Source organism: Anabrus simplex, chromosome 9 (assembly GCF_040414725.1).
Source record: "Anabrus simplex isolate iqAnaSimp1 chromosome 9, ASM4041472v1, whole genome shotgun sequence".
NCBI classification, from domain to species: Eukaryota; Metazoa; Arthropoda; class Insecta; order Orthoptera; family Tettigoniidae; genus Anabrus; species Anabrus simplex.
In genome coordinates, this window is record NC_090273.1 from 67,374,328 (window position 1) to 67,388,762 (window position 14,435).

Here is a 14,435-nt window from a genome sequence, read left to right on the forward strand (position 1 = left end):
TTGCAGTATTTAGCATCAAAAGAAAGCGATCGTTTATAGAGTGTTTACTTTCAATGAGTTAACAACTGCCATTGGACAAGTTATTTACGCATTTATTACAAAACATGTTCTCCTTTTTCATTTCAAATTTTCTTTACGCAACAGCAGTCGACAGGTACTAATCAACTCTGACATCGCCTTCGAATGCCGACGAGAGAGCTCACTAGTGGACTTAGCAAGGAAACGATACTGAAGATGATCAATTGCATGCAACATAATCGCTGGGGTGCATAAACATTGGTAACAGAAAATCGTGCGCGCTTAATCACTCATAATAACGGATGCGTCAGTGATAGAACTCTCGCTGTAACTGAAGGATATACACAGTTTAACCAGTTAACGCCGTGCGTGTCCATATGATCACGGCCTGCATTCCTTCATTTAGATTGCTCTCAGTGCTTTGTATAACGCTGGAATTGATTGCTGGCTGTGTAGATCAATTCAAGAAGCATGTGGCAACTGTGTGCGAGCATATTATTACGTGATACATATGAACATGATGTTATTTGCAGATGATATTGTGATTTGGGGAGAAGACGACAGGAAGGTTCAAGAACAGTTGAATGTGGTGAATGGGAAGATTGAAGAATGTGGATTGAAAATAAGTGTAGAAAAGAGTAAAACTCTTGTTATGACTAGAGGGTAGAAAGAAGGGAAAGGTCAGATTAGACTTGCAGACAAGCCCCTGGAAGTAGTGGAAACGTTTAAATACCTGGGGAGTGAATTAATGGAGAATGCTCGACTGGATGCTGAGATTAGTAAAAGGATTCAAGCTGGAAGTTGTTTCTATCATAGTGTAAGAAACATGTTATGGGACAAAGATGTGCCAACGGAAGCAAAGGATACTATGTACAAGATGTATTACGTACCCATAACAACTTACGGAGCAGAAACTTGGACAATGACAAAGAAGGATGAGAGTCGTATACAGGCAGCCGAAATGAAGTTCTTGAGGAGTATGATACAGAAGAGTAGAAGAGACAAAATAAGGAATGAGAAAATCCGGAAAGAAATTGGAGTGGAAAAAATGAATGATAGAATAGAGAAGAGCCGACTAAGATGGTTTGGGCACGTAAAGCGAATGAGCGACGAAAGAATGCCAAAAAAGGTGATGGAAATGCAAATCCAAGGAAGGAGAGGCCGTGGACGACCACGATTGAGATGGAAGGATACCATCCAACGCAGCATTATAGAAAGAAACCTGGACTGGGACACAGTGTTGGAGGAGGAGTGGTGGAAAGACCGAAGAAAGTGGAGAGGAACCATATTTGCCCCTACCCGGCTACAGCTGGATAAAGGGAAATGATGATGATGATGATGATGATGATGATGATGATGACATATCGACTCTTTGTTTCGGCGCACTTTTGTTTCGTGTCATTGTCACAGCAGCTGAATCATGATGGCGCGCTTCAAGTAAGTTTGATATTTCACATATATTTATGTTTAGATTACACAACTTGTATGCTTAACAAGTTTGGAAGTGATCTATGTTCACATTATGATGCAGATAATTTACATTTAACAGTAAATATTACTCCCGTAGGAACTTAAAACATTGCGTGATCGTATGATCATGCTAGGCGCTTGTGTTAGCTATTCACCGTGTGCGTGTATTTGATGGTGGACGTTATGCTACCTGTTATGATTACTGTTATACGTCAATTTTCATTGAACAACTTTATTCGATTTACGGTCATCTATTGTACATTTAAATAAATTGCGACATGTTAACATACATGCAGCTACAAAACGTTGTTTCTATTTTTACAGGGACATTACGCTCCAAAAAGTATTAGATATTCTTGAATCGGATGAACCAATTGGAGATGTTAACAGCATTTTTATTGAACCTCCAGAAGCTAATATTCACTCCGACGAAGATTCAGGAGATGAAGATGTTGGTGGTTTGGTTGATAACCTCACAGGTCGCCAGCTTTCAAGTAAGGCAGAAATTGTACTTGCTGGCAACGATCGTATAGGAGGCGCAGACGATGATCCCGTTTCAGCAGGTATTTTAGATCAGTCATCTAGCAAGAAAACTAAACTTCAAAGAATAAATCCTGTGTGGAGTAAGGATGACAACCGAGATTCAGTTGGCATATTCCCGGAAGCCGATTTTTCCACCTTATCCAGCAAATCTCCTACAGAGTGCTTTGAACTAATGTTTGACAACGAAGTGATGGAGTTCATGATTCAAAAATCAAGCAAGTTTGCCTTGTTTAAGAATTGTGACGACCCAAAAATATCTAAGGAGGAATTAAAAGTATTTCTTGCTGTGCTAATTCTTTCCGGTTACAACAGTGTGTGTAGCAAACGATCGTATTGGGAAGCAGTGGGTGATGTACGTAATACTCTTGTTGTAAATGCTATGAGAAGAGACCGCTTTCTGGAAATTTGTCGCTTCATTCATTGCGGGGATAATACTCAGCCTGATATGAATGATAAAATGTGGAAATTACGACCTTTTATAAACATGCTGAAGAAAAGATTCCTTGCGAATTTCCGGCCTGAAAAGGATTTAGAATATGACGAATGCATGGTGGAATATTATGGTAGGCACAGCTGCAAGCAATTCATCCACAGAAAGCCCATCCGCTTTGGTTATAAGGTCTGGTGTTTGAACACTCCCTCGTGCTATCTCATAAATTTTGACATATATCAAGGAAAGAATCCTCATGGTAATACTGAATATGAGCAATGATTTGGTAAGTGTGCTGCTCCAATGGTACTGATGCTGGAAGAACTACCTGATGATATTATAATCTATCAGCTTCATTGTCCGTATTGATGTATTAAGAATGCAAGTATGAAGAATGAGATTTCCACCTAATCAATACTTTATTACAAATGTTTGAAGTTATCTACATTGAAACAGTACCGGTTTCGACCTGTAAAAAGGTCATCATCAGCTGTTGGTGAACCTGCTTAATAGCGATAGTACGTAAAACATTACTAAAACTAATTTAACAAGAATGCCTTATTCTAATATAATATTACTTAAGATATATACATATGGTACAATATGGGGCTTAGATTCATTGGAGTTCCGTTCAAAAACCTGTGCTGTTGCCAACATTATGTCAAACAATATACATATATACATATGGTGCAATAAAGGGCTTTGGCTTGCTGGAGTCCCTTGAATGCCACACACTCCAAAAATTGTATAACAGAGGTTGAAAATACAGTTCCTATAGAACAGAGGATCACTGAGGTTTTGGTGTTAAGTTGAAACGTCTTTGCAGCATGTCGGCACTGAGACCAACCCCACAGGCCCATTGCTCAACATAATGGAAGATTTTTATATCAGTATGGACCAATACGCTAATCCCAACCTCAACTTAAATGAAATCACAGATAAAACTAACATCCTCTTCAACACAGCCATTCCCATTCTAAAAGACACATATTTAAAAAGAATCAGCAGACACAAACCCACACAAAACCCAAAAGACACAACCCACTCCACCCCACCACCTCCAGAAGCTGCCTCCCCCTCCCCACCACCTCTCAATCTGAACACTACGACAGCAACACGACGCACACGCAACAAGGTGCAGCACACTCCCGGCTACACTTGAAGACATATCCAGCCCACACGTAAGTAACACACACTCCTTAGCACACAAACCATTTAGCAGGCACTCTCTATCAGTTATCCAATTCCTACTTCCATTTAGCAGGCACTCTCTATCAGTTATTCTAATTCCACTTCCTTTTTCTTTCTCAGATTTTGAATTTACCTGAGCACAAATGCAAGTGTGAAGAGGGGACTCTATCAACCTTTCTTTAATTTCAAAACTTCATCCATAGCACAACATGCCTCAACAAGGAACCTGGAAATTAGTATTTATCAGCAACATCATACAATAAGAATGAACAAGCTACAGAACCTCAGTCGATTACGCTCCCCGCAAAATTGCGGCCCAACAAAGCACCTTGATTGTGTATTCACAACGGTTGGTCTCAGTGCCGACATGCTGCAAAGACGTTTCAACTTAACACCGAAACCTCAGTGATCCTCTATTCTATAGGAACTGTATTTTCAACCTCTGTTATACAATTTTTGGAGTGTGTGGCATTCAAGGGACTCCAGCAAGCCAAAGCCCTTTATTGCACCATATGTATATATGTATATTGTTTGACATAATGTTGGCAACAGCACAGGTTTTTGAATGGAACTCCAATGAATCTAAGCCCCATATTGTACCATATGTATATATCTTAAGTAATATTATATTAGAATAAGGCATTCTTGTTAAATTCGTTTTAGTAATGTTTTACGTACTATCGCTATTAAGCAGGGTCACCAACAGCTGATGATGACCTTTTTACAGGTCGAAACCGGTACTGTTTCAATGTAGATAACTTCAAACATTTGTAATAAAGTATTGATTAGGTGGAAATCTCATTCTTCATACTTGCATACCTGATGATATGTCACACTTACCCTTTCACTATATTTCGATAATCTTTTTTACTGTAATGGCACTTTTGGCTCATCTAAAACATTGCGGATATGGCGCTACAGGAACTATTCGAGAGAATAGAATTCTCAAAGACTGCTCGATCACACCTTCAAATGAAATGAAGAGACAGGCTCGTGGGACATACGACATGGCAACGAACTCGGAGGGTATAAGTATTGTTCAGTGGGTTGATAACTCCGTGGTTACCATAGCATCAACATGCCATGGTGTTGAACCAGTTTCTAAGGTAACACGATACTCCCAGGCAGAGAAAAGGAAAGTGCGTATAAACTGGCCAGCTGTGTTTGGAGCTTACAACAGTGGAATGGGTGGAACAGATAGGATGGACCAGAATGTGTCGTACTACAGAGTAGTGTTACAAGCTCTTTTCTCTTACCTTATATGATTTCACCGCTTCGATTTGGTGTACGTTATACTGCGCGACTCTACGAACTGTCTGCTTGCTAGTCTGTCTTACTACTGCTTGGGCCGTTGCCCCTCTCTGCGCATCCACCCTGACGTCATCTGCCCCCAGTAATTTCTAGATTCCGCTCCCTGCCTTGTATATATACTCGCCGCTTTCCTTCGTTGGGCGATCAGCTGTGATCTCGGACACTGTAATAGGCAGTGGGAGTTGTGTAGTAGTGTACACGGCTAGACCGTGTGAATTTTAATTTCACTTTGTTCTTCTCTACTGACTGGGTGAGCAGATACTTATTATTACTATCATGTTTTCATAACTGCCCTTTTTTCCCCTGCATGGGCTTTGCTACTGCTGAAACTTGAACTCTAGTCCCATCAGGACTCGACGTAGCTGTGATGCACTAATATCTTCCATTTGGACTTTATTATTTGGAATGTGGAGGCAAAGGAGTGCTGGACTTGCAACGAAATAGTAACTTGTAAACTTCTCGGGTGGTGTAATGAACATTGCTTTCCGTCATCTTGAGCTGGGGACTCGGCAGCCTGATCTTCTCAGGACTTCCCATCCCATCGTTCTCGCTTACTTACTTTTCTTTCTTGCTCCTTCCTTTTTTTTACTTCCTTTCCTCCCTCCTTTCCCGATTTCTTATCAGTTAGATTTAATCATAGTGAGGAAGTGATTGTGGAAATGTTGTGGTCTGCCTATTCGATTGTAATTTTAATGTTTACCTTTTGAACATTCTAGGATTTTGCCCCTTTCAAGTAAGCGTGTTAGAGCTTTGGGGGATCAGATGTTATTATACTAGCTTGTTCACTAGCCTTGGGAATGTTCGTTTCAAAACTTGTTTTTTCTGAGGGTCACAATTCTTGTCCAAGTCTCCGTTTTGAATCTCAAATGTAATAATAATAATAATAATAATAATAATAATAATAAGAAGAAGAAGAAGAAGAAGAAGAAGAAGAAGAAGAGCTCGCATGGTTCTCCTTTTGTACCTGTGCTTACCAAAGATGAGTGTAATAACGAGTATAATTCCTCTTTCATTGTGTCCTTGTACATAGACTACTCAAAGCAATTGTAACTTATATTTTTTCCCTTGTTTTCGTGTTCCTATTTGCCAATGATAGATATCTGTGAATTTCAGCTATGCATACCAAAGACAACGATAATAAGTAGTGTATTCTCCCTTTTTCCAGTATCTGTATGCACCTGCGATAATAATAATAACTTGTGTGATTTGCACATAACTCATACTTGTATGTACCCGAAGATGATACATTTTATCTGTTCCTGTGGAATTATCTGTCATTACCTTTGATATTGTTCAATATATTTGTTATTTTCAAACCTGTTGTTTGGGGAGTTCTTTCTTACATGATCCCTTCCTCTTCATTATCTTACATGTACCTACTTCAGATTTCCTCTAGGGTTATGGCCCAAAATACTCCTTGCACGTTGCTTTGTTAATGTATTGGGATCTCTGGTGACTTAAACACGGCCTTCGAACTGTGTAAATATTAGAGTACTTTACACTTCCCTGCGCTCTGCTTACTCCTGGGCACATTTGACCTTGGATTGATTTGTGAGATTCGCTTCCACATTAGTTGAAGTGTTGTTTTGTATAGGCCTGCTCAACTGCAACTACTAGAGACTATACCATAATTTATATATTGTTTATTACTATACTCATACTAAAGGGGACCGCGCCACAGTAGGCATACGTGGAAAGAAACGGTGGTGGTCGCTATTCACATGGCTCCTGGATGTATCCATTCACAATTCATTGTTACTGCTAAGGAGGTCTGGATGTGATTTGTCACATCTAGAATTTTGTTGCCACATTGTGCAAACATATCTACATAAGTTCAAAATAACGCCAGTAGGAAGAGGCCGCCCCATCACCTCAAGATACAGTATCCAGCAGAGTAATGTCATTGATGATGTACGACTTGACGGGATTGGGCACCTCGTAGCGCCCTGCAATTGACGACGCTGTGCTGGAAAGGAATGCTCTAGTACTGTTCGCACCGAGTGCATAAAATGTAATGTTGGACTCTGTGTTCCATGCTTTGTCCTATTTCATACAATGTGAAGCATTTCTTATGAAGTTCTTATATTTGTTCCTATTCGGTAATTTCTGTGAATTAGATAACTTGAATGTAATATATTACGAATATCTTGAGACTTCTATTGCTTTATTTATGTATGTACATATTGTTATTAATGTATATTCTTCATAAATTACCATCTTTAGTTTATTTTAGTGTATTTTGTTCGTAATTTATCAATATCAATACATAAAATCTATAAATACTAAAGAAATGCTATACAGACCGAAATGCTAACACATCCGCCTAGCGTGATCATATGAACACGCCACCTAACGACGAAACCGTGAAAAGTATGAGCTTAATATTTTGTAGTTATGTTATACTATGGACCTGAAGTGATTTAGACGAATTTCAAAGAAAACGGACGAAAAAATAATTTCGGCGTTAAAGGATTAATATAGGAATTTTGAAGGGACAGACAAAAACTGTCATTATAGTGGTGTTTTCGTTATATGCCGTACTCGCTATAGCAGACTTCTGCTGTATTAGTCAATTCATAAGTTACTGTATAATATTTAAAAAGTGTGTGATTTGATACAATTTGATGATGTTCTTTCAATAAGGAAACCTGTTATTCTATTTTAATTAAATTGTTCCTTTTTCAGGTATAATCTGTTAAGGGGTTTTCCTTCCAGGTATATTCTAAATTATTTTTTTTCTTTGCGTTTCGGCCATCTGTGGACCATGGTGCTTGTGTTCTAGCTGTGTTTTTGTCGTCGTCTGCCCCTTTTGGCATACTGGATTGTGTTCTTAGTGGCCTCTTGAGCCTTCCTGTTGGCCCAATATTCCTTCATTTTCTCGCTGAATTATTTCCTGTGCTCCTCTGACGAATTCCCGGCTCCTTTGTGGCTAGCTGATGTAAGGGATGTTAGGAAAGGTTTAGTTTTGATCATTAAACGGTATGCATTTCTGTCAGTAATGGCGGCTTGATTAATATTAAGCTCTGCAAGATCTTTGTCCACTTGTTTGGTCCAGGGGAATCCAGTAGCTTTGCCTTTGTTAGCAATCTTGAAGATCTTATGGGATAATCTATTAGGATCCATTCTGTATAGGTGTCCATAGAAAGTCAGACGTTTTCTCCTGATGGCATCTATGAGGTTTTCTTGATGCTGGTAGAGCTCATTGTTGGGTTTGTACCATCGCCTTCCATCTGGTAGGATCCTTGGCCCTATTATTCTTCTCAGGAATTTCCGTTCTTGCACTTCCAGGGCTCTCAGTGGGTTATTCTAAATTTTATTTATTCATAAATTAGTTTCAACAGACTGAAGAACCTAACAGTTATAAATTAACTGAGTCGAAACTGAAAAGAAATGGCTTCCACTAGAACCAATTCCACTGATTGATATATATATATGTGAAAATACATAGGTCCTACTATACTGCCTTGTGGGACCCATTTCTTAATTATTACAGGATTAGGTAATGCTTCACCTACTCTAATTCTCATAGTTCAATTTTCTAGAAATTTAGCAACACATTCAATCACTCTTTCATGTAGTCAATCATCATCATCATCATCATCATCATCATCATCATCATCATCATCATCATCATTTCTTCTCTCCAGCAAACCGGGTGCGGTTGTGTACGAGCCTCCTCCAGTTTGTTCTATCCATCCACAGATGCTGCTCATATATGTGGTGCCATTTGACATTTTTATCCATTACTTTCCCTAACAAAGGCCTTGGATAGGTCAATAGTGATACATTCCATTTGATCTCTGAATATAAAATACTATATAATCTCGAATACCACCCGCCACCGAATAAGACCCGCACCCTTATTTTGAAAGGACAAAATAAAAAAAATAAAAAAACAGTGAAGTCAAAATTATTTACAATCTTTACTAACACACATCAAACGATTAGAAAATACAAATAAAAGTAAACAAACATTTCCAGAACGATATCCAATGAGTTCATTCATCATCATCATCATCATCATCATCATCATCATCATCATCATCAGTACCAACTTCGGAACTTTCATCACCATTACCTTCCCACAAAATGTCATCATTGCTGCCATCCATAGCATTAGAAATGCTACATTTTCTGAAGCTCTTCCATATAAGGTCTCCAGGGATACGATTCCATGCAGTCAAAATCCACGAACACAGCAGCTGAACTTCCGGGCGTTGAATGCGACCATTTGGCGTCAGTGTGTGATTATCAGCCACCATCGATTCTGTATAGAGCTGTATCAAGGCTGCTTTAAATGGACAGTTCACGCAGACATCCAGCAGCTGTAACATATATGTCATCCTACCCGGAATGACTGCTAGGTCGGTTTTCCCATCCTTGATATGTTTCTTCACAGCGTCTGTTGTGTGGCCGCGGTAACTGTTGAGAACAAGCAAGCTCTTTTGTCTCAATAATGCACCAAGGTGACGTTGCCAGACATACTTTACCCATTCTTCCACAAGTGAACTGTCCATCCAGCCGGAGTTCTGAGATCTGATGATAACACCAGCGGGTAGATTTTTAGGAAGCGTCTTTCGCTTGAGAAAAATGTACGGCCACAATTTGGTTCCGTCGGCGAGAATACACAACTTTACCGTACGCTGTTGTTTTTCATTACCACCTGTTCTTTGTCCGACTCGTTGGCTGAACGGTCAGCGTACTGGCCTTTGGTCCAGAGGGTCCCGGGTTCGATTCCCGGCCGGGTCGGGGATTTTAACCTTAATTGGTTAATTCCAATGGCACGGGGGCTGGGTGTATGTGCTGTCTTCATCATCATTTCATCCTCATCACGACGCGCAGGTCACCTACGGGTGTCGAATAGAAAGACCTGCACCTGGCGAGCCGAACTTGTCTTCGGACACTCCCGGCACTAAAAGCCATACCACCTGTTCTAATGGTAACACTTTTCGCACCCTTAACATTCACAGTCCTGTCCATTGGCATTTCAAAGTAGACTGGTGTCATATCTGCATTGCCAATTTGGGAAAGCAAATACGCATTTTCCTTCCGCAACCGAATTATGAGACACTGAAACGACAATAACTTCTCATCGTAGGCACCAGGAAGACGCTGTGAAATTGAGGTACGCCTTCGTACGCTCAACCCATTTCTTTTATAAAAATTACAAACTCATCCTCAGCTTGCCTTAAACCCTTCCGATGAAAGTTCCTTTGCGATCTCTAATGCCTTTAGCTGACACATTTCGGTTGACACACCATATCCCAATTCCCGCCTTTCTGTCACATATTTATAACGTTTTTTTCCAATTTCTGGAAACTGTACACTTAGTCCACGAAAAGCTCTACGATAACCACTACATGTTAATAGCACATTTTTCTTCTTTCCCCCATTGCGAATACACGACTCGTCAATATCGTATTTCCTACCGGCGTCATGATTTCCAATAATTTCGGCTTCCCGAACTACTTTCAGTTTCTCACTCGCAGTAAAAGATCGCAAACGCTTTGTGGAATTCATGTTGATACTCTGAGAACGTGCGTGAGACTGACACCAAGCGCGGAAGTAGCGTATACTGAGAGCGGAAAGAGCATTGTTGCCAAGCCGCACCGGCGGTGATGCCCGGTTTATGCACATTCAGAAAGATAAATTTCCCAAAAGTTTAAATAAGACCCACACTCAATTTTGGAAGCAATATTTTCAAAAAAACAGTGCGGGTGGTATTCGAGATTTTACGGTATCTGCTATATCTTGTTAGTTAAGCATCACAGGAATAACCTTTCCTAAACCCAAACTGCCTTCTATCAAACCAGTTAGTAATTTCACAAACATGTCTAATATAATCAGAAAGAACACTTTCCGAGAGCTTACAAATAACATGTGTCAAGCTGGCTGGCATGTAATTATCTGCTTTATGTTTATCACCCTTTATCATTAATTTCTTCTCATTATCTCCTCTGATGAGGTTAACATCAGGAAGGGCTTCTATTCGTGAAAGCTTGCTACAAAGATTCACTTCACTTCATACCCGACCCTCTAGAGAAACGGGATAAGGGTGGTCATACACATGTTTATCACTCTTTCCTTTGTATACAAATATGACATACGACCTGATAAAAAAAGAGAAATTAATGTACATACGGCATTAAAACTTATGATCCATTCCCTCGATTTTCTATACTAATGGTTGCTAGGAGTGAAATAAATTTTTCCTGCACATTTTAATCCTTCATCTTCCAGCCAAATATCAGACCATGTGGTCTATTACTCCATCTTTTAATCAAATGCCCAATAGATTTCTTCTCAGTGAGCACCTATTGTATGGTTAGTTTTGGTATCCTCCTCCTGTTCATTCTCCCAGCTTGTATCTTGCAGTTTTGAGTGTTGATTCTTTAAAGGCAAATGTTTGGTTTTAAACATTTTCAGGTAAATTAATCTGGGTGGAAATTATTTAGTTACATGTTTATTTAAACTTTGTTTCAGGACAACACTTTTCAGCAGATTTGAAGTAGCAGCTTGACATTAACACTTCGTTGGCACGATTCCTCTTCATAGTGTTTTGTCCTGAAATTCATATTTAAGTTCAGGAACAGCTTGGTTGGACGTCCTTTCTTCCAAAATGCCTGGCTTTCTTACAGGCTAATCACCAATTCTGCCAATCAAGGGCATTATTGGGGCTGGCACTTGGAAGTTTCATGTCCTCTTTCAGCAAGTCAAGCTGGTGTTTCTTAGGTTGGCCATGCCGATGTGCTTCTAGGCTGGGCTTAAGCAGAAAGCCCTTCTGGCCATAGACTATTTATTACTGCATACAACATAGTCGTACCAACCTGTATGGGCCTGTCGCATTTTCTCTTGGATGGATGCCACTCATGCCTCATCTTCATTCTTGATGCCGTGTTTTCTTGTGAGGTGGCCCAAAAAAAAACCAACACCCCACCATGGCGCGACAGCCCCGAAAGGCCACGGCCTAACAAACGACCGCTGCTCATCCGGATGGCCTGCAGATTATGAGGTATCGTGTGATCAGCACGACAAATCCTCTTGGCAGTTATTCTTGGCTTTCTAGACCAGGGCCACCACCTCACTATCAGATGGCTCCTCAGTTGTAATCACGTAGGCTGAGTGGACCTCGAACCAGCCCTCAGATTCAGGTAAAAATCCCTGACCTGACCGGGAATTGAACCCGGGGCCTTCAGGTAAGAGGCAGGCACGCTACCCCCACACCGTGGGGCCGGCTTGTAAGGTAGCCCCGCACCTATCATAACATGCATGTTTCCAGAATATGCAGAGGTTGCTCATGTTCGATGGTGACCAGCCAACTTTCAGATCTGTAAAGGGTGACTGGGCATGTGACACTATTGTAGTTGGGTGGATATTCTGCATTCTCAAATCCTCTGATTGTAGTGTTCCTGAGAAGAATTTTTTACCTAAACCTCTTCTACACATTGTCGCACTAAAGAATTCGGAGTCCCCATTTTTAGACCATAGTTTATCTAACTCTGTCAGGCTGAGCGGCCTTTTGAGTCCAAGTTGGTGAGTTTGATTTCTCAGTCCAGTAGTATTTGAAGGTTCTCCCAACCTTATGCCAGCATATTAAGAAATACAATTCCAGTACTACAGCATATCATAAAACCATTGATAGAGTCAACAGTAAAAATCTAAATTCATAAATATCTCTGTTATTTTGTCTCATAAGGAAAATTTTTTTGAGATGAAAGTTCAGAAAACTACATTCCTCACATGCTGATAAGTTCGCCCAGTAGAGCACTGGCCTTCTGAGTTCAAGTAAGCAGCATCAATCTCGGTGCGGTTCAGTGGTATTTGAAGTTGTTCAAATATTTAATCCTGGTGCTGGTCTTCAAGCATCAGGCTATTCACTGCTACTCATGGGAGGGTAGAGGTACAAGATCCATAAAGGAGCTCATGGGGAAGAGGACAATGACATCAGTGAAATTACGCTTAAGGAAGTGGAAAGGATTTTCATAAAGCAGCAGGAATAGACAAAATTAGACCTGATTGGTGAATATAGTGGGAAGGCAGGGATGAAATGCTTCATAGAGTGATAAGATTAGTAAGTTACCTTCTGATTTGGATGAAAGCAACCTGTCTGTAAGCAAGGGAATGGGAAGAATTGCAACAACTATTGAGGTATTTCATTGATCAGTTTGCCAGGCATTTTGGAAGGAAGGGTGTCCAGCCAAGCTGTCCCTTAACTGTTAAACCATTTTCCTATGATGTGATAACAAACAGACAGAAGGACAAAATTAAACTGAACCTAATACAGGAAAAGAAAATGCAAAGCTGAGGCAAAAATTTGTATATAGAAAAAAATTATAATTATATTTATATAGATTTTTAAACTGTTTCAGTTCCCTACTTTATATGAAGTTCCTTCATCTGAGTGAAGCTATTATGGGGAAATCGCTGGGAATGTCATCAGTAAATGATAGCTTCTTTGCTGTCCCCCTGGAGAAAGATGGCAACACACTTCAGTTTGAGGTTACAGCAGATTTACTTCTGACATCATCACGTTATTTGTCCCCTATAGCAGACAGAGAAGCTGTAAAAGAAGCACAGAATATTCCTCTACCAGATTTACATCCTATCATGCCTGTTATTAGTTTGGAAAAGGAAGAAGCTTATGAGATTAAGGATCTGTATCGTAAGTATCCTGTTCATTCCTTTTTTTTCTTCATATTTGCATAAAGTTGGTTCTTCTTCTTCTTGTACTTATTCTTATCATCATCATCATCATCTTTATCATCGTCATTATCCAGGGAGCTCCTGGGGCACGCAGTGGATCATTGACTTCTATCCATTATGCGCACCTTCCTGGAGAGACAAGAGATGTGCTTTGCTTTTGGGGTACTTCTTAGTGCTTTGACCTAATCCACTTTCATGCTTTCTATTATTCCAGTGGACTTGTTACACCTAAAGGCATTTTATACCTAACTGCCATGTTTCAATGAGGCTACCCCTAGCATGGAAAACACAGACTTCCTTCTTGAGATCAGTGGTGTTTCCTCCAGTGGAAAACCAGCATCCAAATGAAGCAGTTCCTCTGTCTGAAGTTGTTGACCCCTATAAATAGTCTGGTTATTTACCACCATCCAAGATTTGGCAATGAGTCCCTGGGTATATGGTTTATTCCATGCCATAGCAGATAACCCTGGTCATACTAGATAAATATCCATAGTGGAAAAGAAATAATTGAGGACAAATATACCGTATTTCTCTGAATCCAAGACAATGGGTTTTTTTCTCAGAATTTCATGTGAAAAATCAAGGGTCATCTTGCATTTGCAACATAACAGTAGTGGACACCACCAGCAGCTACCACGGTAACCACGCTGCTTCCCTTTAACCCCGCGTGAGCACACAGAACTCGTTGACCTTCAACGTCGGCGTCTTCATTATACATTGCTAGCCGCGGCAGTTCCTCTGTGTAACGTCACTGGTTCTTGGAAAATAG

The 14,435-nt window shown here is 40.1% G+C and overlaps 1 protein-coding gene across 2 annotated transcripts in view; it reads left to right on the plus strand.

Moving 5' to 3' along the window:
* Positions 1-14,435, plus strand: part of mRpL37 (mitochondrial ribosomal protein L37) — a 73,863-nt gene that overhangs the window by 41,439 nt on the left and 17,989 nt on the right. For both annotated transcript variants that reach the window (XM_067153963.2, XM_067153964.2), the window contains exon 5: positions 13,333-13,625. In XM_067153963.2, the coding sequence (XP_067010064.1) occupies positions 13,333-13,625 (293 nt within the window). The remainder of the gene's footprint in view (positions 1-13,332; positions 13,626-14,435) is intronic.